Source organism: Mustelus asterias, chromosome 28 (genome assembly GCF_964213995.1).
Source record: "Mustelus asterias chromosome 28, sMusAst1.hap1.1, whole genome shotgun sequence".
In the NCBI taxonomy this organism is placed as follows: Eukaryota; Metazoa; Chordata; class Chondrichthyes; order Carcharhiniformes; family Triakidae; genus Mustelus; species Mustelus asterias.
In genome coordinates, this window is record NC_135828.1 from 27,130,627 (window position 1) to 27,157,974 (window position 27,348).

At 51.3% G+C, this 27,348-nt stretch overlaps 1 protein-coding gene across 43 annotated transcripts in view; it reads right to left on the reverse strand.

Annotated features, from left to right (window-relative positions):
- LOC144480343 (sorbin and SH3 domain-containing protein 1-like) overlaps positions 1 to 27,348 on the reverse strand; it is a 127,454-nt gene that overhangs the window by 88,571 nt on the left and 11,535 nt on the right. For 25 of the 43 annotated variants that reach the window (XM_078199745.1, XM_078199741.1, XM_078199737.1 and 22 more), the window contains exons 3-11: positions 26,017 to 26,046; positions 22,434 to 22,594; positions 19,961 to 20,024; positions 18,120 to 18,194; positions 15,015 to 15,080; positions 11,304 to 11,366; positions 8,543 to 8,590; positions 3,781 to 3,910; positions 1,051 to 1,165 (exon numbers count right to left, since the gene is read on the reverse strand). In XM_078199745.1, the coding sequence (XP_078055871.1) occupies positions 1,051 to 1,165; positions 3,781 to 3,910; positions 8,543 to 8,590; positions 11,304 to 11,366; positions 15,015 to 15,080; positions 18,120 to 18,194; positions 19,961 to 20,024; positions 22,434 to 22,508 (636 nt within the window). In that variant the 5' untranslated portion in view covers positions 22,509 to 22,594; positions 26,017 to 26,046. The remainder of the gene's footprint in view (positions 1 to 1,050; positions 1,166 to 3,780; positions 3,911 to 8,542; positions 8,591 to 11,303; positions 11,367 to 15,014; positions 15,081 to 18,119; positions 18,195 to 19,960; positions 20,025 to 22,433; positions 22,595 to 26,016; positions 26,047 to 27,348) is intronic. The other 18 variants (XM_078199758.1, XM_078199739.1, XM_078199740.1 and 15 more) reach the window with 8 other exon arrangements.

A 27,348-nucleotide genomic window follows, 5' to 3' on the forward strand; every position in this document is an offset into this window, starting at 1 on the left:
AAGATTCTCAGACCTTTGATTGGCTTTTTTGGAGACTGCAGTTGGCCATTTATTGGTGGCCTTTTTAAGCCAATGAAAATTTGTACAAGAGAGGTCACTGACCTTAAAGGCCTCTCCACAGGTGCTGCCTGAGTGAGTGAGTTTTTATTCTCAGTATTTCCTGCCTTTAGCTCAGATTCCCAGCATCCACAGGATTTTGCTTTTGTCCCCTAATTTACGATTGGCTGAACCTGTGCCCCATGACTAAAACTGGTCAATCAGCATGGTTCCTTTAACTGGTGAGCACTTGAATCACCGTAACATTTAAGAATATGGGACAAGGAAAATGGAATTAGTGGCACTTCAGTGGTAGTTAGTGTTAAGGTGGCAGAGTGGTTAGCGCTGCTGCCTCACAGTGCCAGGAAAGCGGGTTCGATTCCCGGCTTGGGTCACTGTCTAAAGTCGGCACGTCCTCCCCGTGTCTGGGTGGGTTTCCTCCGGGGGCTCCGGTTTCCTCCCACAGCCCGAAAGACACACTGGGCCATGTTAAATTCTCCCCTCAGTGTACCCGAACAGGCGCTGGAGTGTGACAACGAGGGCTAACTTCGTTGCAGTGAGCCTCCTGAGGAACATAAGAACTGGGAGCAGAAGGAGGCAAATTCAGCCCTTCGAACCTGCTCCACCATTCAATCAGATCAGGGCTGATCTCCCCCTGGCCTCAAATCCTCGTGATACTAATAAACAAACTCAAAACTTAAACTTCAGTCATTATAGGTGCAGACTCGAGGGGCCGAAGGGCCTTTTCTGCACTGTACGACAGATGGCGGCGTGCGAATGGTTATTTTCTTTGCAGTGGCTGAAGACGAGGGTATTTGAACCAATCAGGATTTCATTCCACCCCCCCCCCCCCCCCCATGCAGTTTTATTTTGTCCTCTAGGCATGCAGGCAATTAAAGATAGTTTGAAATTTGTCATTGGGTTAGGGAGGGGGGGGGGGGGGGGGGGAGACAAGCATTGAGAGAAACGCGTTTGAGATTTAGCGGCAAGGATCAGATGTGCTCGGCACTGTACCGTTTTCTCGTGAGTGAGTACTGAAGACTTTCCAGGTTCATAATCATAAATACTCTTTGGTTCTGCGCGGTACCGTCTTGTATCTGCTTTCTTGTCCAGTGGCGTCCAGTCATTCCTGGAAAACGAGGAGGAAAAAATATTCAACTGTGAACTCTTTGGTATCTATGGAAACCAAGAACATCCTTGGACGTCGGCCCCGTTTTGGCCCACTTTGATTCTTCTTTAGAAAGGATGCCCTTTGATCTCTGGCACAGACCGCACGGGCTCTTTGGGAGTTCCTCGGCTGCACAGAAACATTCCTTTTGCAGCCAGAACAGGGGCTGGGTCTTTCCAAGACCCTGTCGCTGTCAAACAACAAGGCCACCGTGTGAAAAACCCACACTCTTTTAAGCTGGATAAATATTTGTGTGAGCTATTATCCGAGTGCGTGTAAACACTGGTCAACAGTGTTGATAAGATTATGAGGGGCACGGACAGAGTGGATAGTCAGAGGCTTTTTCCCCAGGGTGGAAGAGTCAACTACTAGGGGGCCGAGGTTTAAGGTGCGAGGGGCAAGGTTTAAAGGAGATGTAGGAGGCACGTTTTTTACACAGAGGGTGGTGGGTGGCTGGAACTCGCTGCCGGGGGAGGGAGTGGAAGCGGATACGATAGTGACTTTTAAGGGGCGTCTGGACAAATACATGAATAGGATGGGAATAGAGGGATATGGTCCCCGGAAGGGTAGGGGGTTTTAGTTCAGTCAGGCAGCACGGTCGGTGCAGGCTTGGAGGGCCGAAGGGCCTGTTCCTGTGCTGTAATCTTCTTTGTTCTAACAAGCCTGTTTCTCCAGTGGGGAAAACCAAGTGAGATCTCTCAGCATTGTGGAGATGATTCTTGCAATTAGGACTTAGAAGTTACTGCACAGGTACAGGCCATTCGGCCCAACTGATGTCTTACTATGTTAGGGGCATTTTACCAAGGTGGTGCTGTCCCTCTACATTTTATTCTAGGTTTTTGATGATTATATTATTTGATTATTATTGCAAGTGATGAACTTGGAGGGTTACGGAGAAAGGGCTGGAGAATGGGACGAGCTAGGTGGGCTTGCTGTCGGTGCAGGCGCAATGGGCCGAATGGCCTCCTTCTGCACTGTAGGGATTCTACGATTAGCCCTTTCGGGAGCCGGTGCAGAGACGATGGGCCAAACAACCTCCTTCTGTGCTGCGAAGTTCTATGATTCTTTTATAAACCAACAGCAGCGAAAGCCAGGCCAAAGGCATTACAAACCTCACTTGAAAAATATGAGCAATGAAAAGCAAACACGGTTATACAATCCAGGCAGAGCTTACATTTACAGGTTTTTTTTTTAAAATGGACACGCTTGCATTTACATAGTGCCTTTCATGACATCAGGACAGCCAACGAACTCCCCTTGAAGAGTTGTAGTGTGGGAAAACGTGGCAACTAATTCAAGCACAGCAGGATCCAACAACTAGCAATGCGACAAATTATCTGATGTTGGTTAAGGAGTAAATAATGATCAGGAGGCAAGACAAAACACCACAGGCCTGTTCCATCCACTCTAGAGGGCCAACAGGCCCCTCAGTTTAAAACGTCCCAAATTGAAATACAACCCTTGACAACAAAGGCTAAGGAAATTCAGCATGTCCACTCTGACTCTCATCAACTTTTACAGACGCACCATAGACAGCATCCTTTCCAGATGAAACTCCTGCTCCTGCTCTGTCCATGGCTGCAAGAAACTCCAAAAGGTTATGAATGTAGCCCAGTTAAATCACTCAAACCAGCCTCCCATCCATTGATTCTGTCTACACTTCCTGCTGCCTCGGCAAAGCAGCCAGCACAATTAAGGACCCCACACACCCCGGACATTCTCTCTTCCACTTTCTTCTGTCGGGAAAAAGATACAAAAATCTGAAGTAACGTACCGACCGACTCAAGAACAGCTTCTTCCCTGCTACAGTCAGACTTTTGAATGCACCTACCTTGCATTAAGTTGATCTTTCTCTACACCAGACTGTCACACTACATTCTGCACCCTCTCCTTTCCTTCGCTCTTATGTATTCTATGAACGGTATGCTTTCTCTGTATAGCGTGCAAGAAACAATACTTTTCACTGCATCCCAATACGTGTCAATAATAAATCAAATCAAATCAGGGGGAGTGATTGGGAGGAACGAGTGAGCGAGGGACAATTGGGAGAGGGATTGGATCAGGAGGAAGTGTGAGATCTGTTGAGTGTGAGGGGATTGTATCAGCGTTTGTCATCAGCATCGCAAAGAAAGACCAGCTCCTGCCCCTCTCGGCTCCATACTCAGGTAAGTACATCTATTCAAGGATTATCTTTTTGATGGATGACTGCAACAGGCCTTTGTAGATCTGATGGTTAATCACCATGTTTATCTGAATGGATAGGGACCTCAAACAAGCATTAGACCCCTAGCTATGACTGTAACACTACATTCTGCACCCTTTCTCCCATGTACTCTATGTATGGCATGGTGTGTCTGTATAGTGCACAAGAAACAATACGTTTCACTGTATCCCAATACATGTGACAATAATAAATCAAATCACAATATTTCTGCAGTTCCAGCAGCAGAGAGTCAGGCTAGTCCTGGTCAAAGTGGGATTTGAACCCTCAACGTCCTGACTCAAGAGGTGAGCGCGCAACCTGACCAGGCGAGAGGAGCCAGGTTAAGGATAGACAGCGACAGCGCAGACTCTACCTTTCAGAGAGCGGTTTCAGCGATGAAGAACGGGTGGGTAGAGGCAGTGTGGCCGATCTTCGCTCAAACATTTCCGAGTCAATGGTGTCTCCGGCACTTTTGGAGCGAGGCACGATGGTCTGACTTTTCACTGCAGACAGGAGATGGAATCAGTTAGAGAAACAAGTTCAGCAGTAATTAAACCACCCTTCCACCACCCCCCAGTTCGACAGACCAAGAAAACTGAAGTCCCATCTCTTGAGTTAACTGATCTTGTATGTTTACGGTGAGAGGGGAGAGAGACAAAAGGGTCCAGAGGGGCAGTTTTTTCAGTAGAGGGTGGTGAGTGGCTGGAATGAGCTGCCAGAGGTAGTAGTAGAGGCGGATACAATTCTGTCTTTGAAAAGCATTTAGACAGTTACATGGGTAAGGTGGGTATAGAGGGATATAGGCCAAACGTGGGCAATTGGGACCAGCTTAGTGGTTAAGAAAAAGGGGTGGCATGAATAAGCTGGGTCGAAGAGCCTGTTTCAATGTTGCAAACCTCTATGACTCTATTTCAATGGGGCAGCCAAGAGGGGCAATAAATAGTCTTCGTTCTTCTGGGTTAGAAAGAACTCAAACTGCAGCTCACTGGTTAGCACTGTTTCCTCAAAGAGCCAGGGACCCGGGTTCGATTCCCGGCTTGGGTCACTGTGTGTGTGGAGTTGGCACATTCTCCCCGTATCTGCATGGGTTTCCTCCGGGTGCTCCTGTTTCCTCCCATAGAAGTGCTGGTTAGGTGCATTGGCCATACTAAATTCTCCCTCAGTGTATCTGAACAGGCGCCGCAGTGTGGCGACTAGGGGATTTTCACAATAACTTCACTGCAGTGTTAATGTAAGCCTTACTTGTGACACTAATAAATAAACTTTAAAAAAAACTTTAACTCAATTTGCTGCACTAACTGCTTGGGGACACGCGAATGTTGACGGGATTGCTCTAACCCATTGTGCTCCTGTCACTGAGCCACAGGTTAAGTTCACAAACAGAGAAAAGACACTGATTCTGCAGCACTCCCCGGAGCCCATGCTCGATAAGAACGCATTCGCTTTAAGAGAATTAGTTAGTCAAAGGAGAAAACTAATTTTGGACAATCTCTGTAAATAAGGAGGCCGTGACTGCTCGAGGGAGTGAGAGAGTGAGTTATATATGGTTCCATTACAGAACTATGTTAATTTAATACTAATAAATAAGCCTGGGCCTGGTCTCAAGATACCATGGAGTAATGCCAAAGCATGGAATCGATGCTTAATGAAGAGAAGGAAGGAAAGATAAAAGCTAATGGGAAACAGGAGGGGGGAGGAACCAGGAAATGGCAGGGTGCCCGGCTGCAACAGATTGCTGCTTCGCTTTCCTGCTCATAGAATAGAATCAGAGAATCCCTACAATGCAGGAGGCGGCCATTTTGGCCCATCGAGTCTGCCCCGACAACAATCCCACCAGGCCCTATTCCTGTAACCTTCATATTTACCCTGTTAATCCCCTGACGCTAAGGGTCAAATTAGCATGGCCAATCAACCTGACCGGCACATCTTTGGAATGTGGGAGGAAACCGGAGCACCCGGAGGAAACCCACGTAGACACAGGGGAGAATGTGCAAACTCCACACAGACAGTGACCCAAGAACAAAGAACAAAGAACAGTACAGCACAGGAAACAGGCCCTTCGGCCCTCCAAGCCTGTGCCGCTCCTTGGTCCAACTAGACCAATCGTTTGTATCCCTCCATTCCCAGGCTGCTCATGTGACTATCCAGGTAAGTCTTAAACAATGTCAGCGTGCCTGCCTCCACCACCCTACTTGGCAGCGCATTCCAGGCCCCCACCACCCTCTGTGTAAAAAACGTCCCTCTGATATCTGAGTTATACTTCGCCCCTCTCAGCTTGAGCCCGTGACCCCTCGTGATCGTCACCTCCGACCTGGGAAAAAGCTTCCCACTGTTCACCCTATCTATACCCTTCATAATCTTGTACACCTCTATTAGATCTCCCCTCATTCTCCGTCTTTCCAAGGAGAACAACCCCAGTCTACCCAATCTCTCCTCATAGCTAAGACCCTCCATACCAGGCAACATCCTGGTAAACCTTCTCTGCACTCTCTCTAACGCCTCCACGTCCTTCTGGTAGTGCGGCGACCAGAACTGGACGCAGTACTCCAAATGTGGCCTAACCAGCGTTCTATACAGCTGCATCATCAGACTCCAGCTTTTGTACTCCAAGCCGGGAATTGAACCTGGGTCCCTGACACAGAGGCAGCAGCGCTAACCACTGTGCCAACGTGCCACCCCAGATCTTGCCATGCATCTTTGGATTGCGAATGCAGTGACAATACCTTGGCAACAGGATTAATTTCCATTTGACACGTCTCAAAGAAACCAAAATATTAAATCATAACCGCTGAAGTCAGGTACCTCAAACCACTCGTGATGGAAATTAATTAAACAGCTAATTTGTCGCTGGTTATTGTATGCTGTCTCATACTTTCCCCAAATTCAGAATGAGGAAACGCAATGGGGAAATGGTATATATTCCACATAGCCAGTTAGTACTGATGCGGGGCAATGTTTCATTCCAGGCTTCATGGCATTGTGGCGGCCACAGTCACATCACGGTGGCACAGGGGCAGCACAGTGGTCAGCACTGCTGCCTCACAGCGCCAGGGTCCCGGGTTCGATTCCTGCCCTGGGTCACTGTCTGTGTGGAGTTTGCACGTCCTCCCCGTGTGTGCGTGGGTTTCCTCCGGGTGCTCCGGTTTCTTCCCACACTCCAAAGATGTGCAGGTTAGCTGGATTGGCCATGCCAGATTGCCCCTTAGTGTCAGGGGGACTAGTGGGGCAAATATGTGGGGTTACAGGGATAGGCCTTGGGTGGGATTGTTGTCGGTGCAGACTCAATGGGCCGAATGGCCTCCTTCTGCACTGTAGGGATTCTATGATTCTAATCGTGATCATAAGGAAAGGTGGAGCAGGCTCGAGGGGCCGGGTGGTCTACCCCTGTCCCTTTTACAGAATGTGGCTCATCAGCCCCCTCCCAGAACAGCACCCCCTGTTGATCCAGTGCAATATTTCTCTTCCCCGCCCCCCCTCCTGTCGAATGTTTAGAGCCTAGTTTTTGCTGACATTGCGCTGATGAGCTGGGCGGCCTTTCCCACTGACATGTCTCTGGTGACCAGTGCCATCAGTAGTTGGGCAGTCATGGTGCTCTGGGGGCCCAGAATGCTCAAATTCAGCATTACACTCGAGAACATCTCCAACAAAATGCCTCCGGCTTCATTTTTTATTAATGTACTGGCATAAAAACACGGGGGAAATGATTATTTCTCCATCCTCGGCTGCCTGACCCGTCACGTGACACGGGTTAAACTTTGGGGAATACATTTTCATGGGAACTGAAAGGAAAAAAAAACCCAAATCAAGTTGCATCTGTTCGGTGTGAACATACAAACTCGGAGCAGTGGTAGGCCATTCAGCCCCTCGAGCCCATTCCACCAAAATCAGGAGCTGATCTATTTTTAGTCTCAACCTCACCTTCCTGCCAACCTCCCGCTGTTCATCAAGAATCTATCCAGATCTGCCATAAAAAAATTCAAAGCCTCTGCTTCCACTGCCTCTTCGGGAAGAGAGTTCCAGAGACTCCCAACCCTCAAGAGAAAAAAATTCTCCTCACCTCCGTCTTAAATAGGCAACCCTTTATTTTTAAAACAGTGACCCCCTCCCTAGCTCTAGATTCCCTCACGAAAGGGAACATCCTCTCACCCACACAACATCTACCCACTAGATGATTCCAATTTAGCGTAAATTTAAGAGATTCCGTGCCTTTGTGCGTGCTTGCTTCAACGCATGCATTCTCATTGGAGTTGGGATTAGGGATTGGATAGTTCGAGAAATTATATTGATAGATGTGATTGGTTCAAATTGCAGCCTCTTATTGGTTGCTTCCAACAAACCAATGATTACCTGAACCAACCAGAAAAGCCTCAGCCTTGATTTCATTTAACTTTCATGGAGAATAGGGCCTGGGTGGAATCGTGGTCGGTACAGACTTGATGGGTCGAATGGCCTCCTTCTGTACTGTCGGGATGCTATGATTCTATGAGAGAAGTGGGGAAGCGATGGCCTAGTGGTATTATCGCTGGGCTATTAATCCAGAAAATCAGCTAATGTTCTAGAGACCCAGGTTCGAATCCCGCCATGGCAGATGATGGAGTTTGAATTCAATAAAAAATAGCTGGATACAAGATTCTACTAGTGACCACGAAACCATTGTTGATTGTCGGAAAAACCCATCTGGTTCATTGACGTCCTTTAGGGAAGAAAATCTACCGTCCTTACCTGGTCTGGCCTAATGTGAATCCAGAGCTACAGCAATGTGGTTGACTCTTAACTGCCCTCGGGCAACTAGGGATGGGCAATAAATGCTGGCCCAGCCAGCGACACCCATGTCCCATGAATGAATAAAACAAAACCCATGAGATTGGGTGGAATGGCAGTTTCGTAACTCCCTCAATATTGGCTGTGAAAGCAAGTAAAACTGGGCAGTGTAAAGCTGACATTGTTCCCAATTCTATCAGTTTCCTGATGGGGTGGCCAAGTTAAAATGATCATCACCTTAATGTGCAAACTAATCATAACCTTTGAATTGGGATTATTGAGACTGCTGTGATTGTACTGAATGGTGGGGGCCTCTTCAAGGGGCTGAATGGCCTCCTCTTGCTCCTAGATTGAGAGAGAAAGATGATACTCACTGTCCTCAGAGTAATGGTAGCGTGGGGAATAATACTCCAAATCGTCATCTGAAAGTAAAACAAATGATTTGAGAAGACCAACCTCATGAACTGGAGCATTTCACACACATTCCTGACTAACTGGTGTCTCGATGCCCCAAGGGCTTCCCTTAATCTTCCGGGTCATTTAAAACTGGCCATTGCTCCCCACTGAAAATGTGTGCAAACTATCTGAACACACGGCCTGGTGTACAAAGTGGAAGGGTCATGGGGTTCACCAATGTTGGTCTGTGCAATTAGTTCTGGAGCTTCCAGAAACTTCTAAACCTCCCAGAGCTGGAGATTCCCCACCCAAGCACATCTTTGGAAAATTGCTCCCTCCAGCCATCTCCTTTCTACCTCTACCCTGTGCTAGAATGAGGAATATTTATCTTCGCTCAGTGTTTTTCCAGCTAAACTCAGTATTGAAGCTGCGATTCCACAGTTGCCCCACCCCTTACCCATTCCCCGTGACCTGGTTTTCGACTTTACCTAAAGTCAAGTCTACTTCGACAGGAGGTTTAACTGTCCAAGCTCGCATGATTCATATCGTGTTGAAGGAGGCCATTCAGCCCACAATGCCTATACCAGCTCTTTGAAAGAATCACAGAATTGTTATGGCGCAGGAGGAGGCCATTCAGCCCATCATGTCTGCACCAGCTCTCCAAAAGAGCATTGTGACTTTGCCATTCCCCTGCCTTTTCCCCCGTACCCCTGCACATTGTTTCTATCCAAATAATCATTCTAACGCCCTCTTGAATGCCTCCATTGAAGCTGTCTCCAACACACTTCCAGGCAGAACATTCCAGATCCCAACCACTCGCTGGGTGAAAAAGTTTTTTTCCCACATCACATTTGCTTCTTTTGCAAATCACTTTAAATCTGTGCCCCCTTGTTCTTGATCCTTTTACGAGTGGGAACAGTTTCTCCCTCTCTACTCTGCCCAGCCCCCTCACAATGTGGAACATCTCTATCAAATCTCCTCTTAGCCTTCTTCTCTCCAATCCATCCTTGTAACTGAAGCTTCAGATCCCTGGAACCATTCTTGTAAACCTCTTCTGCACTCTCTCCAATGTGTTCACATCCTTCCTATAGTGTAGCGCCCAGAAATATGCAGAATATTCCAGCTGAGGTCTAGTGCCTTGTAGAAATTCAGCATAACCTCCTTGCTATTGTACCCTGCGCCCCTATTAATAATGCCCAGAATACCATATGTTATATTAACTTCTCTCCCCACCTGCCCTGCCACCTTCAATGATCAATTAACATTTATACCCAGCTCCCTCTGCTCCTGCTTAAGAATTTTACCCCACATATTATGATGTCTCTCCATGATCCTCCTACCGAAATACATCACCTCACACTTCTCCACATTGAACTTCATCTGCCACCTATCAGCCCACTCCACCAACTTGTCTTTGTCCTTCTGAAGTTCCTCACTGCCCTCTTCACAGTTTACAATATCACCTGCAAATCCCCTGCACCACAAGAGCCAGTCAATTCCCTGATCTTCTTTCACTCGTTAGTCAAATATCCAATTCCTGTTTAAAGGTTACTCCTGAATACATTTGAGCCAGGGCAGTCTGATCCAGACCATAACAAGCTGCTGAGTAAAACAGTCCCCTCATCTCCCATCTGCTTCTTTTCCAGACAACCTTACATCGGTGTCATAGAATCCCTACTGTACAGAAAGAGGTCGTTCAGATCATCGAGTCTGCTCTGACTCTCCAAAAAAAGCACCTCGACCAGGCCCACCACCCCCACCTGCCCGTAACCCTGCACATTTAGCATGGTCAATCCATTTAACCTGCACATCTCTGGACACTAAGGGGCAATTTAGCATGGCCAATCCACCTAACCTGCACATCTTTGGACACTAAGGGGCAATTTAGCATGGCCAATCCACCTAACCTACACATCTTGGGGCGGCATGGTAGCACAGTGGTTAGCACTGCTGCTTCACAGCTCCAGGTACCTGGGTTCGATTCCCGGCTTGGGTCACTGTCTGTGTGGAGTTTGCACATTCTCCTCGTGTCTGCGTGGGTTTCCTCCGGGTGCTCCAGTTTCCTCCCACAGTCCAAAGATGTGCGGGTTAGGTTGATTGGCCATGCTAAAAATTGCCCCTTAGTGTGCTGAGATGCGTAGGTTCGAGGGATTAGTGGGTAAATGTGTAGGGATATGGGAGTAGGGCCTGGGTGGGATTGTGGTTGGTGCAGACTCGATGGGCCGAATGGCCTCTTTCTGTACTGTAGGGTTTCTATGATTTCTATGATCTTTGGACTGTGGGAGAAAACCGGAGCACCTGGAGGAAACCCACGCAGACACGGGGAGAACGTGCAGACTCCGCACAGACAGTGACCCAAGCCGGGAATCGAACCCGGGTCCCTGGCGCTGTGAGGCAGCAGTGCTCACCACTGTGCCACCATGTCCTCATAGTTACTGACCAATCTGCCGGTGGAAACAGTGTCTGTTTTAGGCCCACGATTTTGAACACCAATATTAAATCGCCCCTTGACCGCTTCTGCTCTTAGGAGAGCTATTCCAGCCCCACCCCCCCCCCTCCACACCCGCACCTCTCCATGTGACTGAAGTCCCTCACCCCCGTTGCCCAGCGCCATGAGGTGGAGAGGGCGCGTTGGGCATTGAGGCAACAGCTTCTGATCACGATGCAGAGGAGATTGCGGGAGGGGGAGGGGGGACTCCAGAGGCACACGAGACAGCTGAGAAGAGGAGATAAAGGTACCTTCGAGAATCTCTCTCTGGGCAATCTCTGAGAAGACATAGGTTGGGGTGTAAGTGATTTTTTCTAAAGGAAGAAATGGAAAGAAGGAACGAAAATGGATGATGAGAACAGGCAGGAGCAAAATGAAAAGGAGGAACACGCATCCGAGAAGGGACACACGGAGAAGCGGAAATGAAGGATGCGAGTGGACAGCTGTGCTAACATGGAGCCCACACAGAAACCCTTCTCCCACCTAAAGCCAAGGGGTTTTTCCCGGGTGCACCACAAACATGAGCACTCCACCTGCGAGCGGAGGCTATTCGGCTTGGAGGGGCCTCACACTCAAGGCCAACCCTACCCTCCTTCTGCACACACACACACACACATTCAGGCCAGGAAGGAGGGAAGGCTGCAAATTTGACCCATTTCCTTTCCCAGTGTCTGGGATGTCAAAAACAGGGCACACCCACCCTCTCCAGCCCCCCTGTGCAGATCAGGACCACCACCAGGTGATGCTTAAATCTATTAGACCGGAGTAACAAAACCATCACGCAATATGGATTGGTTAATCAAGGCCCTTGCTTATTGTAAAACATACAACCTGATCTAGTGTTGGGTTATTTGGGTTTGAACTTATATTTCCAGGCAGTGAAGTTAATTCCTTCAAACTAGTCGAATTAAGATGAAATACAGTCCATGCAAGGACTGATTTAACCCTGATAAATGTGAGGTGATTCATTTTGGTAGGACTAATTTAAATGTGGATTACAGGGTCAAAGGTAGGGTTCTGAAGACTGTGGAGGAACAGAGAGATCTTGGGGTCCATATCCACAGATCTCTAAAGGTTGCCACTCAAGTGAATAGAGCTGTGAAGAAGGCCTATAGTGTGTTAGCTTTTATTAACAGGGGGTTGGAGTTTAAGAGCCGTGGGGTTATGCTGCAACTGTACAGGACCTTGGTGAGACCGCATTTGGAATATTGCGTGCAGTTCTGGTCACCTCACTATAAGAAGGATGTGGAAGCGCTGGAAAGAGTGCAGAGGAGATTTACCAGGATGCTGCCTGGTTTGGAGTGTCGGTCTTATGAGGAAAGGTTGAGGGAGCTGGGGCTGTTCTCTCTGGAGCGGAGGAGATTGAGGGGAGACTTAATAGAGGTTTATAAAATGATGAAGGGGATAGATCGAGTGAACGTTCAAAGACTATTTCCTCGGGTGGATGGAGCTATTACAAGGGGGCATAACTATAGGGTTCATGGTGGGAGATATAGGAAGGATATCAGAGGTAGGTTCTTCACGCAGAGAGTGGTTGGGGTGTGGAATGGACTGCCTGCAGTGATAGTGGAGTCAGACACTTTAGGAACATTTAAGCGGTTATTGGATAGGCACATGGAGCACACCAGGATGGTAAGGAGTGGGATAGCTTGATCTTGGTTTCAGATGAAGGTCGGCACAACATCGTGGGCCGAAGGGCCTGTTCTGTGCTGTAATGTTCTATGTTCTATGTTCTATGCAAGGCGAGGGGTCAAGGAAAGCACTCAACCACTGTCGCACACGCAGCACGGTCCTCGCTGTGTCTCTCAGTGTGTGTGCAGAGAGAACCAAAGCCAACAAGAAGCACAGCGTTACCCCAAGGTATTCGGCCAACTTCATACAGCGTAGCTTAGCATTACTCGGACAAATGATACAGCAATACTTGCTCCCACCAAAAGAGAAAATGCCTTTACCTTTTCTCCCCCTTTGCTTCTCCTTTCCTAAATCTTACCTCTGTCCCATCCATTCCCCCCCATCTTCATTTTAGCTTCTCTGCCGTTTGGCCATTCACACCCTGGATACTCTCTGTGGACAGCTATTAACCGGTTTCCCTGGTTTCTGTGGCTATGACTCATCTTTCATTCCCTCCCCCTGCAGTATAAATATCTCCCACTTTCTGTGCCTTTTAGCTTTGACAATGGGTCATCTGGACTCGAAACGTCAGCTCTTTTCTCTCCTTACAGATGCTGCCAGACCTGCTGAGATTTTCCAGCGTTTTCTCTTTTGGTTTCAGATTCCAGCATCCGCAGTAACTTGCTTTTATCCGGCAATATTTGCTGATTCTTCAGAGCAAAACCTCCACTAACAGAGCTGGGATTCAAAGAGAAATCACATCCTTGTGTTATTTGCTTAACCAAGATGCACCTATCTCTGTAACTACTTGCTGCCTACCTGGGAATAAAGAATCCCCACAGCACAAATCCACCTAAACCACATATCTTTGGACATTAAGGGGCAATTTAGCATTGCCAATCCACCTAACCTGCATATCTTTCCCACGAAACCCATCTCCAAACTCTGTGGCCTGGGCCTCGGCACCTCCCTCTGCGACTGGATCCTGAACTTCCTAACACACAGACCACAATCAGTAAGGACAGGCAACAACACCTCCTCCACGATCATCCTCAACACCGGTGCCCCACAAGGCTGTGTTCTCAGCCCCCTACTATATTCCTTATACACCTATGACTGTGTGGCCAAATTCGCCTCCAATTCGATTTTCAAGTTTGCTGGCAACACCACAGTAGTGGGTCGGATCTCAAACAATGACGAGACAGAGTACAGGAATGAGATAGAGAATCTGGTGAACTGGTGCGGCAACAATAATCTCTCCCTCAATGTCAACAAAACGAAGGAAATTGTATCGACTTCAGGAAGCGTAAAGGAGAACATGCCCCTGTCTACATCAACGGGGACAAAGTAAAAAGGGTCGAGAGCTTCAAGTTTTTAGGTGTCCAGATCACCAACAACCTGTCCTGGTCCCCTTCATGCCGACACTATAGTTAAGAAAGCCCACCAACGCCTCTACTTTTTCAGAAGACGAAGGAAATTTGGCAGGTCAGTTATGACTCTCAGCAGCTTTTACAGATGCACCATAGAAAGCATTCTTTCTCGTTGTATCACAGCTTGGTAAGGCTCCTGCTCTGCCTAAGGCCACAAGGAACTACAAAAGGTCATGAACGTAGCCCAATCCATCACTCAAACCAGCCTCCCATCCATTGACTCTGTCTACACTTCCCGCTGCCTCGGCAAAGCAGCCAGCATAATTAAGGACCCCACGCACCCCGGACATTCTCTCTTCCACCTTCTTCCTTCGGGAAAAAGATATAAAAGTCTGAGATCACGTACCAACCGACTCAAGAACAGCTTCTTCCCTGCTGCTGTCAGACTTTTGAATGGACCTACCTCGCATTAAGTTGATCTGTCTCTACGCCCTAGCTATGATTGTAACACTACATTGTGCACTCTCGCGTTTCCTTCTCTATGAACGGTATGCTTTGTCTGTATAGCGCACAAGAAACAATACTTTTCACTGTATGTTAATACATGTGACAATAATAAATCAAATCTTTGGACACTAAGGGACAATTTAGCGTGACCAATCCATCTAACCTGCACATCTTTGGACTGTGGGAGGAAACTGGTGCACCCGGAGGAAACCCACACAGTGCAAACTCCACACAGACAGTCACCCAGGGCTGGAATCAAACCCAAGCCCCAGGCTCTGTGAGGCAGCAGTGCTGACCACTGTGCCACCGTTAGCATGTTAGAATGTCAGCACACCACAGCCGTTAGATACAAGCACAGCGAAAGCCAGTTCAGTTAGCAACTTAATGAAACCCATGGAGGGGGGAGGGGGGGGGGGGCGATGACGGGGGAAGGAATCAGTTTGGTGGATGGCAGCTCCCATTCTTTCCTGTTACCTTCAGACTTTGGGCTGGGTGTTGTCTCGGGAAATGTGTAGCTGGGTCGGTAAGGGTTTTCATCTGCTGTGGGGAGGGGAAAGAAAGCAGGTTGAAACTCTTCAGAACAAACCACTGCTTCCTCTGCCTTCCTGACTCAAGACGTGGAGATGCCGTCGTTGGACTGGGGTAAACACAGGAAGAAGTTTAACAACACCAGGTTAAAGTCCAACAGGTTTATTTGGTAGCAAGAGCCACACAAGCTTTCGGAGCGCTGCTCCTTCGTCAGGTGAGTGGGAATTCTGTTCACAAACAGGGCATATAAAGACACAGACTCAATTTACAGAATAATGGTTGGAATGCAAATACTTACAGCTAATCAAGTCTTAAAGATACAAACAATGTGAGTGGAGAGAGCATCAAGACAGGTTAAAGAGATGTGTATTGTCTCCAGACAAGACAGCCAGTGAAATTCTGCAAGTCCAGGCGAGCTGTGGGGGTTACACATAGTGTGACATGAACCCAATATCCCGGTTGAGGCCGTCCTCATGTGTGCGGAACTTGGCTATCAGTTTCTGCTCAGTAACTCTGTGTGTCGCGAAGGCCGCCTTGGAGAACATTTACCCGAATATCAGAGGCCGAATGCCCGTGACCGCTGAAGTTCCCCAACAGGAAGAGAACAGTCTTGCCTGGTGATTGTCGAGAGCTGTTCATTCATCCGTTGTCGCAGCGTCTGCATGGTTCCCCCAATGTACCATGCCTCGGGACATCCTTTCCTGCAGCGTATCAGGTAGACAACGTTGGCCGAGTTGCAAGAGTGTGTACCGTGTAACTGGTGGATGGTGTTCTCACGTGAGCACACTCTCCACTCACATTGTTTGTACCTTTAAGACTTGATTAGCTGTAAGTAGTCGCATTCCAACCATTATTCTGTAAATTGAGTTTGTGTCTTTATATGCCCTGTTTATGAACAGAATTCCCACTCACCTGACGAAGGGGCGGCGCTCCGAAAGCTTGTGTGGCTTTTGCTACTAAATAAACCTGTTGGACTTTAACCTGGTGTTGTTAAGACTTCTTCCTGACTCAAGGCATGAGGGTTCAGAGTGGGGCATCCTCAAACCACCTGCGGCTCAGTCATGCACGGGCAAGTTAGATGAGGAGCAGGCTATTCAACTGCATGAGGAATCACAGCCAACAGCCACTAGCATTGCAAGGAACACCCACCCCCCCTTGCCTCCGACCCTTAATTTTATTTGCTCTCCCAATCCCAGGGGGGGCTCAAATCTGTCAGCCCCAACTCAGACTGAGATTAACAGCGTAGCGTAGACCAAAATAGAGTCCAAAAATCCAAATGTCTGGACCAATCGTCCAAAAAAATCCCACATCGGCAGCTGCGGAATTGGAATTCAATTAATTCAACAAAAACAAGATGGTCTTCGGAGGCCGGATTGCCCCTTTAGGGAAGGAAATCTGCTGTCCTTACCTGGCCTGGCCTACATGTGACTCCAGAGCCATAGCCTGGCTGATCAAGACACTCAGTTCAAGAACAATTAGGGATGAGTGCCCTCTTTGCCAGATTGAGAAGAAGTTTTAAAGTTTATTTATTAGTGTCACAATAGGCTTATATTAACACTGCAATGAAGTTACTGTGAAAATCCCCTAGTCGCCACATTCCGGCGCCTGTTTGGGTACACTGAGGGAGAATTTAGTACAGCCAATGCACCCTAACCAGCACGTCTTTCGGACTGTGGGAGGAAACTGGGGCACCCGGAGGAAACCCACGCAGACACGGGGAGAACGTGCAGACTCCACACAGACAGTGACCCAAACTGGGAATTGAACCTGGGTCACTGGCTGAGAGGCAGCAGTGCTAACCACTGTGCCGCCCTGGGTCCCTGGTGCTGTGAGGCAGCAGTGCTAACCACTGTACCACCATGCCACTTATCTGCACTGGACCCAGGAAATTCAGATACAGATCCACTGAACCACCCTCAAATCCCCTCCCCAAACCCTTGGGTCTCTCCTCATTCTGACCCGTTTATGTTTGTTCGGGGAAAGGGAAACGAGTAAATATAGAATTGCATAGAAATGGCAGCACTGAAAAAGGCCATTCATCCCATCTAGTCCCTGTTTGTCCTTTTCATAAGCAGCTATCCCAATCCCAGGAGCCCACCCAGTTCCCACACTGCTTCTCATTCAGCCAGCATGGTCTGCGCCCCAATCATTGGATATACAGTCAGGAAGCTCATTACACAACCAGACAGATCTTACTGTCACACAGCAATGCTCCGCTAACATTGCTCCATTTCATTGGAGAGTTACAGATTAAATGCATCATCTACAGGCAAACCACAAACAAGCAAGAGGCGGAGAGCAAACCAGCTAAACATGAAACATCAGAGAGAAAAACAGCTTGGAACAATTGTGGGTTCAGAGTTTAAACACTCCAAGCCTCATCCCACACTCACGCAGATGCAGATATGCACACACACACACTCGTAGACATATACAACACACACACACACACACTCATAGACATATACAACACACACACTCATAGACATATACAACACACACACTCGTAGACATATACAACACACACACACTCATAGACATATACAACACACACACACACTCGTAGACATATACAACACACACACACACACACTCGTAGACATATACAACACACACACACTCGTAGACATATACAACACACACACACACACACACTCATAGACATATACAACACACACACTCACGCAGACACAGACATACACACACACACTCGTAGACATATACAACACACACACACACACTCGTAGACATATACAACACACACACACTCGTAGACATATACAACACACACACACTCGTAGACATATACAACACACACACACTCGTAGACATATACAACACACACACACTCGTAGACATATACAACACACACACACACACTCGTAGACATATACAACACACACACACACACTCGTAGACATATACAACACACACACACTCGTAGACATATACAACACACACACACACACTCGTAGACATATACAACACACACACACACTCACGCAGACACAGACACACACACACACACACACACTCGCAGACACACAATACCTTCTCTTTCCTGTTGGCGATCAGGAAGCTCGGGAAAGCTGTATGTGGGGTGGTACGGATTCTCCTCAGGAGTGTCTGAGTGGAAAGACAGCAAAACGAGAGACACAAAACACAGAGGAGAAAAAAAATAATGAAGACTGAGAAGTGGGAAGACAAACTGCAGGAAAGAAGTCACTTGAAAAGGGAGCAGAAAAGAAAGCATTCGGAAAGAGAGGCGCAAGTCCCTGAAGGAAAAGGTGAACAGAGCGGAATCAAACCCAATACAACAGTACAGCTAACGGCATCCCAGAGTAACGGGGCAGAGTCCACACAACTACACTGTGGTAAACCACTGTTATCTGTAGTGGTTAACCACCGTAGTTAGTATTTCTCAGTACCTGTATATGTGGCACATCCCTGTCGGTTCCGCCCAAGTCTCCTCCCCCTGGTCTGGGTATAAAGGCGGTGGCTCCTCCCCCCTTGCCCTCAGTTCAGACCCGATCACCGACAGGGACGGCTCCAAGTTCTTGCCAATAAAAGCCTGTTTGTCTTGCTCACAACTAGTCTCGACTCGATTGATAGTGCATCATACACCACACAGACTGGGGCCAGTTTAACTGAACACGGAGGGTCGCAGTGCACTCAGAGTGTGTCTCACCCTGTGGGGGAGGGTCTCCCACTCAGAGTGTGTCTCACCCTGTGGGGGGAGGGTCTCCCACTCAGAGTGTGTCTCACCCTGTGGGGGAGGGTCTCGCTCCGAGTGTGTCTCACCCTGTGGGGGAGGGTCTCGCTCAGAGTGTGTCTCACCCTGTGGGGGGAGGGTCTCGCGCCGAGTGTGTCTCACCCTGTGGGGGGAGGGTCTCGCTCAGAGTGTGTCTCACCCTGTGGGGGAGGGTCTCGCTCAGAGTGTGTCTCACCCTGTGGGGGAGGGTCTCGCTCAGAGTGTGTCTCACCCTGTGGGGGAGGGTCTCGCTCAGAGTGTGTCTCACCCTGTGGGGGAGGGTCTCGGTGCGCTCCAAGTGGAGGTTTACCAGGCTGATTCCTGGGATGGAAGGTCTGTCGTATGAGGAGAGACTAAGTCGGTTAGGTTTATATTCACTGGAGTTTAGAAAAGTGAGAGGGAATCTCATAGAAACTTATAAAATTCTAACAGGATTAGACAGGGGAGATTCAGAAAGAATGTTCCCGATGGCGGGGGGAGTCCAGAACGAGGGGGTCACAGTTTGAGGATAAGGGGGAAACTTTTTCGGACTGAGGTGAGGTGCTCACAGAGGAGGCAGAACAGAAACCACTGCCAACATCCCAGCTGCTGTTACTGGACGAATATTGTAATCTGACTGCGCAGGATGGAGAAAAATCTCCAATTAAACAGCAGAGAGAGAGGCCATTCAGCCCATCGGGTCAATGCTAGTGATGGTGCTCACATGAGCCTCCTGCCACCTCGAACCACATCACCCGCTCATCCTTGTAATCCTCCCTCCGTTCTTCATCCAGCTTCCCTTTCAATGTATCTCACTGGGAGAGTTCCCCATTCTAACCACCCTCTGGGAAAGACCTTTCTCCTCAACTCCCTGCTGGATTTTTTTAGCCACCATCCTAAATTCATCCACCCGAGTCTCTCCCACAGGTGGAGACTCTGGCTGCCCTATCGAAGCTTCCAGAAAGATCACAAGATCACCCAGCAGCCTTTCCAGAGAAAAGACCCGGCACCGGATCGAGTGTCCGAGTTCTCCTCTGAGTCATCGGACTGGCAGAAGGTGATAACTGCACGAGGTGTTACAGAATGGGGGACGGAGGCTCCGTGATTCCGAGGGACTGGGAGCCTGGGATTCAGAAGCCTCACTCGCCCCTGACCACATTACCTTTGGTGACTTTGTGAATCTGTTTGAACATCGTCTTGTACCAATCCTTGGGCCTCTCGACATTCTGCAAGGCAGAAGATAGAGAGGGAAGTGTTACACAGAGCATTCAGCGAGCTCTCCAACCCACAGCACGGGGGGGGTGGGGGAGGGGGGAAGGAGAGAGGGACGGGGGGGGGGGGGAGGGGGGCTTGGGCGGAGAGGGGGAGGGGGGCTTGGGCGGAAGAGGGGGAGGGGGGTTGGGCGGAGGAGGGGGAGGGGGGTTGGGCGGAGGGGGGGAGGGGGGTTGGGCGGAGAGGGGGAGGGGGGTTGGGCGGAGAGGGGGAGGGGGGTTGGGCGGAGAGGGGGAGGGGGGTTGGGCGGAGAGGGGGAGGGGGGTTGGGCGGAGAGGGGGAGGGGGGTTGGGCGGAGAGGGGGAGGGCGGTTGGGCGGAGAGGGGGAGGGCGGTTGGGCGGAGAGGGGGAGGGCGGTTGGGCGGAGAGGGGGAGGGCGGTTGGGCGGAGAGGGGGAGGGCGGTTGGGCGGAGAGGGGGAGGGGGGTTGGGCGGAGAGGGGGAGGGGGAGGGGGGTTGGGCGGAGAGGCTGGGCGGGGGAGGGGGGCTGGGCGGGGGAGGGGGGCTGGGCGGGGGAGGGGGGCTGGGCGGGGGAGGGGGGCTGGGCGGGGGAGGGGGGCTGGGCGGGGGAGGGGGGCTGGGCGGGGGAGGGGGGCTGGGCTGGGGAGGGGGGCTGGGCTGGGGGCTGGGCGGGGGCGGGGGGCTGGGCGGGGGCGGGGGGCTGGGCGGGGGCGGGGGGCTGGGCGGGGGCGGGGGGCTGGGCGGGGGCGGGGGGCTGGGCGGGGGCGGGGGGCTGGGCGGGGGCGGGGGGCTGGGCGGGGGCGGGGGGCTGGGCGGGGGAGGGGGGCTGGGCGGGGGAGGGGGGCTGGGCGGGGGAGGGGGGCTGGGCGGGGGAGGGGGGCTGGGCGGGGGAGGGGGGCTGGGCGGGGGAGGGGGGCTGGGCGGGGGAGGGGGGCTGGGCGGGGGAGGGGGGCTGGGCGGGGGAGGGGGGCTGGGCGGGGGAGGGGGGCTGGGCGGGGGAGGGGGGCTGGGCGGGGGAGGGGGGCTGGGCGGGGGAGGGGGGCTGGGCGGGGGAGGGGGGCTGGGCGGGGGAGGGGGGCTGGGCGGGGGAGGGGGGGGCTGGGCGGGGGAGGGGGGCTGGGCGGGGGAGGGGGGCTGGGCGGGGGAGGGGTGCAGGGCGGGGGAGGGGGGCTGGGCGGGGGAGGGGGGCTGGGCGGGGGAGGGGGGCTGGGCGGGGGAGGGGGGCTGGGCGGGGGAGGGGGGCTGGGCGGGGGAGGGGGCTGGACGGGGGAGGGGGCTGGGCGGGGGAGGGGGCTGGGCGGGGGAGGGGGCTGGGCGGGGGACGGGGCTGGGCGGGGGACGGGGCTGGGCGGGGGAGGGGGGCGGCGGAGGAGGGGGGGCGGCGGAGGAGGGGGGGCGGCGGAGGAGGGGGGGCGGCGGAGGAGGGGGGGCGGCGGAGGAGGGGGGGGGCGGCGGAGGAGGGCGGGCGGCGGAGGAGGGGGGGGGCCGGAGGAGGAGGGGGGACCGGAGGAGGAGGGGGGGGGGCCGGAGGAGATGGGGGGGGGCCGGAGGAGGAGGGGGGGGGCCGGAGGAGGAGGGGGGGGGCCGGAGGAGGAGGGGGGGGGCCGGAAGAGGAGGGGGGGGGCGGAGGAGGAGGGGGGCTGAGGAGGTGGGGCTGAGGAGGGGGGGGCGGAGGAGGGGAGGGTGGAGGAGGGGTGTGGAGGAGGAGGAGGGGGGGGGCCGGAGGAGGAGGGGGGGCCGGAGGAGGAGGGGGGGCCGGAGGAGGAGGGGGGGGCCGGAGGAGGAGGGGGGGCCGGAGGAGGGGGGGGGGGCGGAGGAGGAGGGGGGGGCCGGAAGAGGAGGGGGGGGGCCGGAGGAGGAGGGGGGGGGCCGGAGGAGGAGGGGGGGGGCCGGAGGAGGAGGGGGGGGCCGGAGGAGGAGGGGGGGGCCGGAGGAGGAGGGGGGGCCGGAGGAGGAGGGGGGGGGCCGGAGGAGGAGGGGGGGGGCCGGAGGAGGAGGGGGGGGGGCCGGAGGAGGAGGGGTGGGGGGCGGAGGAGGAGGGGGGGGGGCCGGAGGAGGAGGGGGGGGGCCGGAGGAGGGGGTGGCCGGAGGAGGGGGGGGTGCCGGAGGAGGGGGGGGCTGAGATGGGGGGGGCTGAGGAGGTGGGGCTGAGGAGGGGGGGGGGCGGAGGAGGGGAGGGTGGAGGAGGGGTGTGGAGGAGGAGGAGGGGGGGGGCGAGAGAGAGAGGGGCGGCGGCGAGGCAGGGGAGGAGTGAGAGAGCTGGAGGTGAGGGGGGGGGGCGGGGTGGAGAGCCGGGGGAGCAATAGCGGGGGGAAGGCAAGAGAGGGGGAGGGAGTGAGGGAGCGAGCAGCATTCCACCAGCTATCGAAGGATCTCACTGATGTCAGTGTGTGCCTCTCTCACCTTGATACCGAGATCCTCAGGCGCGATGAAGGAAGACTGAGGTATCCATGCCGATCTCTCGTGTTTGCTTTCCATCGTCTGGCTTGTGTGGACTGGAGGGAGGGTAACCTCTGCGGCTGGGACTGCCGCTCCGTGATCAGTTAGTGTGTCTGGTGCCGAATCTGGGAAGAAAATAAAAATCAGAAATATGCGCAGCGACAGAAATACACCAACATGCAGCAATGTTGAAACCATTTGGGCCACACAATTCCTATTTAGGAAGCAAGCTGAATCCTGGTTTGAACCTCTGGGATTAAGCACAGTTTGACTGGGAAAGCCAGCAGTGGCCAGTGTTTGCTGACTGATCGTATTCTCCAGTGATTTGGACAAGTTAGCATCAGGTGAAAAGTCGAGAGTTCCCTTTATGAAAACATAATCTAATTCTGATTCACATTGTACTCGCCACAAATGGAGTGATGTGTTGTCGAGGAGAGAGAGCTGGGTACAATTGTCAACCCAGACTCTTGACAAACGGTTCAGTCGCTCTCCCTCCCTCCATCCTCTCTGTCACACACCCACCCACCCCATGATGCCGACACTCTGTGTATCCTCTACTTTGCCATGTATTTGGGAAGGTCATTTGTGGAATACACCTTCTCGGGTGATCCCAGACTCAGCTGCAAGATGCATACAGGAGTGGCACGCTGGCACGCTGGCACACTGGTTAACTCTGCTGCCTCACGGCACCAGAGACCCAAGTTCAAAGATGTGCAGGTTAGGTTCATTGGCCATGCTAAAATTGACCCTAGTGTCAGGGGGATCAACAGGGTAAATATGTGAGGTTACGGGAATAGGGCCTGGGAAGGATTGTGGTTGGTACAGACTTCTGTACTGTACGGATTCGATGATTCAATGAATTCCTGGCTTGGGTCACTGTCTGTGCGAAGTTTGCATGTTCTCCCCATGTCTGTGTGGGTTTCCTCCGGGTGCTCCGTTTCCTCCCACAGTCCAACGATGTGCAGGTTAGGTGGATTGGCCATGCTAAGTTGCCCCTTCGTGTCCAACGATGTGTCGGTTAGGTGGATTGGCCATGCCAAATTGTCCCCGAGTGTGCAAAGATGCGCAGGTTAGGTGGATTGGCCATGCTAATATGCGTTTAGTGTCGGGGGATTAGCAGGGTAAATACATGCGGTTATGGGGCTAGGGCCTGGGTGGGACTATTGCCGGAGCAGACTCGATGGGCTGAATGGCCTCCTTCTGTGCTCTATGATTCTATTCTGTTCTGAAACTATTCAATTTTTGCTAGACTGTGAAAGGACAAAAAGAGGCCACTCTGCCCATCACTGCCTCTGCTGGCTCTTGGAAGAGAGAGCTACCCAATTCCCCTCTCGCCCCCACTTTCTCCCCAGTGGCCCGTAGCCATTTCCTTTCCCCACATTCTTTTTCTGAAAATCATTCTGGAAGCTTCCGCTATCGTTTCAGGCAGTGTGTTCCAGAACTTACTGTGCGTAAAAAAAGAAATTGAATTTCTACTCTGGTGGGTTTTTTTTGCCGATTATGTGAAATCCGAATTCTCGGATTGCTGACTCTCTGAACGGTTTCTCCCCCATCGACTCGATCAAAACATCATTCTGAACACCGAGGATTACATCTCCCTTCACTGTCTCTGCTCGATCCCCCTGTGCCGAACTGAACTCCCTCGTCCCTGGATACCGTCCTGATAAAACCTCCTCTGCGCAAGCTCAATTAAATCTCACACCTTCAGATTTAACCCCCTTTTTCCTGGTTTTTACAGAGCATTGGGATGAATCCATACGATCCCACCCACTTCCAACAGGTGGACCAGGGTCACCAGAGCAGCTAAGCGGAAGGTTGTGAGTTTGAGCTGAGTGAGTGGGGCAAAGGCATGACAGACGCAGTATCATTTGGATAAACTTCAGGTTATCCACTTGGGTAGCAGAAACAGGAAGGCAGATTATCATCTGAAAGGCTATGAATAGAGGGGGAGGAATGTGCAGTAAGACCTGGGTGTCCTCGTGCACCAGTCACTGACAATAAGCATGCAGGTGAAGCAGGCAATAAAAAAGGCAAATTATATGTTGGCCTTCATAGCGAGAGGATTCAATTTGCTAGAATCTATTGTCAAGGGTTTCATAACTCGGCATTTGGAAAGCAGTGGTATAATCACACAAAGTCAGCATGGATTTCCAAAAGGGAAATCATGCTTGACGAATCTATTGGAATTTTTTGAGGATGTAACTCGTAGAGCTGACTGAGGAGAACCAGTGGATGTGGTTTACTTAGACTTTCAGAAGGCTTTCGACAAGGGGTTGCAGGTAATGTCTTGAGATGGATAGAAAGCTGGTTAGCAGATAGGAAGCAAAGAGTTGGCATAAATGGGTCTTTTTCTGATTGGCAGTCAGTGACTAGTGGGGTTCCGCAGGGATCTGTGCTCGGACCCCAACTGTTCACATTATATATTAATGATTTGGAAGAGGAAACTAAATGTATTATCCCCAAATTGGAAGATGATGCAAAGTTGGGTGGGAGGGTGAGCTGTGAGGAGGGTGCAGAGATGCTTCAGCGTGATTTGGACAGGCTGAGTGTGTGGGTATCTGCATGGCAGATGCAGTATAATGTGGATAAATGTGAGGTTATCCACTTTGGTAGCAAAAATAGGAAGACAGATTATTGCTTAAATGGGTGTAAATTGAGAGAGGTGGATATCCAATGAGACCTTGGAGTCCTTGTGCATCAGTCGCTGAAAGTAAGCGCGCAGGTACAGCAGGCAATAAAGAAGGCAAGTGGTATGTTGGCCTTCATAGCGAGAGGATTTGAGTATAGGGATAGGGATGTTTTGCTGCAATTGTATAGGGAGTTGGTGAGGCCACACCTGGAGTATTGTGTGCAGTTTTGGTGTTCTTATCTGAGGAAGGATGTCCTTGCTATAGAGGGAGTACAGCGAAGGTTTACCAGGCTGATTCCTGGGATGGCAGGTTTGTCATATGAGGAGAGACTAAGTCAGTTAGGATTATATTCACTGGAGTTTAGAAGAGTGAGAGGGGATCTCATCGAAACTTATAAAATTCTAACAGGGTTAGACAGGGCAGATTCAGAAAGAATGTTCCTGATGGTGGGGGGAGTCCAGAACTAGGGGTCATAGTTTGAGGATAAGGGATAAACCTTTTAGAACTGAGGTGAGGAGAAATTTCTTCACTTAGAGGGTGGTGAATGTGTGGAATTCACTACCACTGAAAATAGTTGAGGCCAAAACGTTGAGCTTTCAAGAAGAAATTAGATGTAGCTCTTGGGGTTAAAGGGATCGAGGGATATGGGGGGGCATCAGGATGTTGAATTTGATGATCAGCCATGATCAAAATGAATGGCAGAGCAGGATTGAAGGGCCTACTCCTGCTTCTAGTTTCTCTGAGCACAACAGCAGGGATGTGTTGTTGCAATTATACAGGGTCTTGGTGAGGCCACACCTGGAGTATTGTGTGCAGTTTTGCTCCAATCCTGGCACTAACAGACCTTTTGCAGAATAGAAGATTTTTTACAAATCGAAACTTACAATTTACTGGATAAAGTGGGTAGCTCCCCCTACCTGTCACAGCGTTCAAGCGTCTCTGTTGTTCTGGGGAGAGAGAAAACACAAACAAAATTCAAACACACATTCTCGGGCAGGACATCATAACTCATCACCAACTCCTCCCCAATGGAATGGAGATGGGGCAGGCCCCAAAAGGCTCTGCGCTTCATCACAATGGCCATTCTTCATGCTCATTAGTGAGTACCATCAGGCTATTCACCTGCAGAAGCATCACAATCAGGTCCCTTTTTATCAGCATGCGCCTCTCTTAAGGCCTCACTGATTAATAAGGGCGGGAGGGGGTGGGATTAGTTGGGTGGCATGGTGGCACAATGGTTATCCCTGCTTCCTCACAGCGTCAGGGACCCAGGTTCGATTCCGGCCTTGAGTCGTTGTCTGTGTGGAGTTTGGACATTCTCCCCGTATCTGCGTGGGTTTCCTCCCACACGCTAAAGATATGTGGGTTAGGTGGATTGGCCATGCTAAATTGCCACTTAGTGTCAGGGGGATTGGCAGAGTAAATGCGTGGGATTACGGGGATAGGGCTTGGGTGGGATTGTTGTCGATGGGCTGAATGGCCTCCTTCTGCACTGTGTGAGTTCTGCCCCCTTCCTCTCCTCTTGTTACCTCTTTAGCACAGGCCCAGATCGCTGAAGCCCGGAATGATCTCTGATTCTATTCCAATGTTCCATTAGAGTGCATTAACCCACTACACCACTAGAAGGGGCTGTCTGCCCATTCTATTTTGATATATACGTACTCCAAGAGGCTTGGTGCCAAGGTATCAACTCACGCCCTGATCCGTTAAAATCTGCAGAATGTGAACACAATGTTCAAACTGCTGCGTTAAATAGGGGGCGGGGCGGGGTGGGGGTGGGGGGAGAGACATGTTTTGCGACAACTGTCCTGAGCATTGCTGAGGGTGCTGCGTACAGTTTTGGTCTCCTCACTTGAGGAGGGGTATATTTGTACTGGGGGACCAGAGAAGGTTCACGAGGCTGATTCCCGGAATGAGCAATGGTTGAACACATTGGGCCTCTCCTTATTGGAGTTTGGGAGAATGAGAGGTGATTGGGAGAGGGGAGTGTGCAGCGGGACCTGGGTCCTTGTGCACCAGTCGCTGAAGGTAAGCATGCAGGTGCAGCAGGCGGTAAAGAAGGCAAATGGTATGTTAGAACATAGAACATAGAACATTACAGCGCAGAACAGGCCCTTCGGCCCACGATGTTGCACCGACCAGTTAAAAAAAAAAAAACTGTGACCCTCCAACCTAAACCAATTTCTTTTCGTCCATGAACCTATCTACGGATCTCTTAAACGCCCCCAAACTAGGCGCATTTACTACTG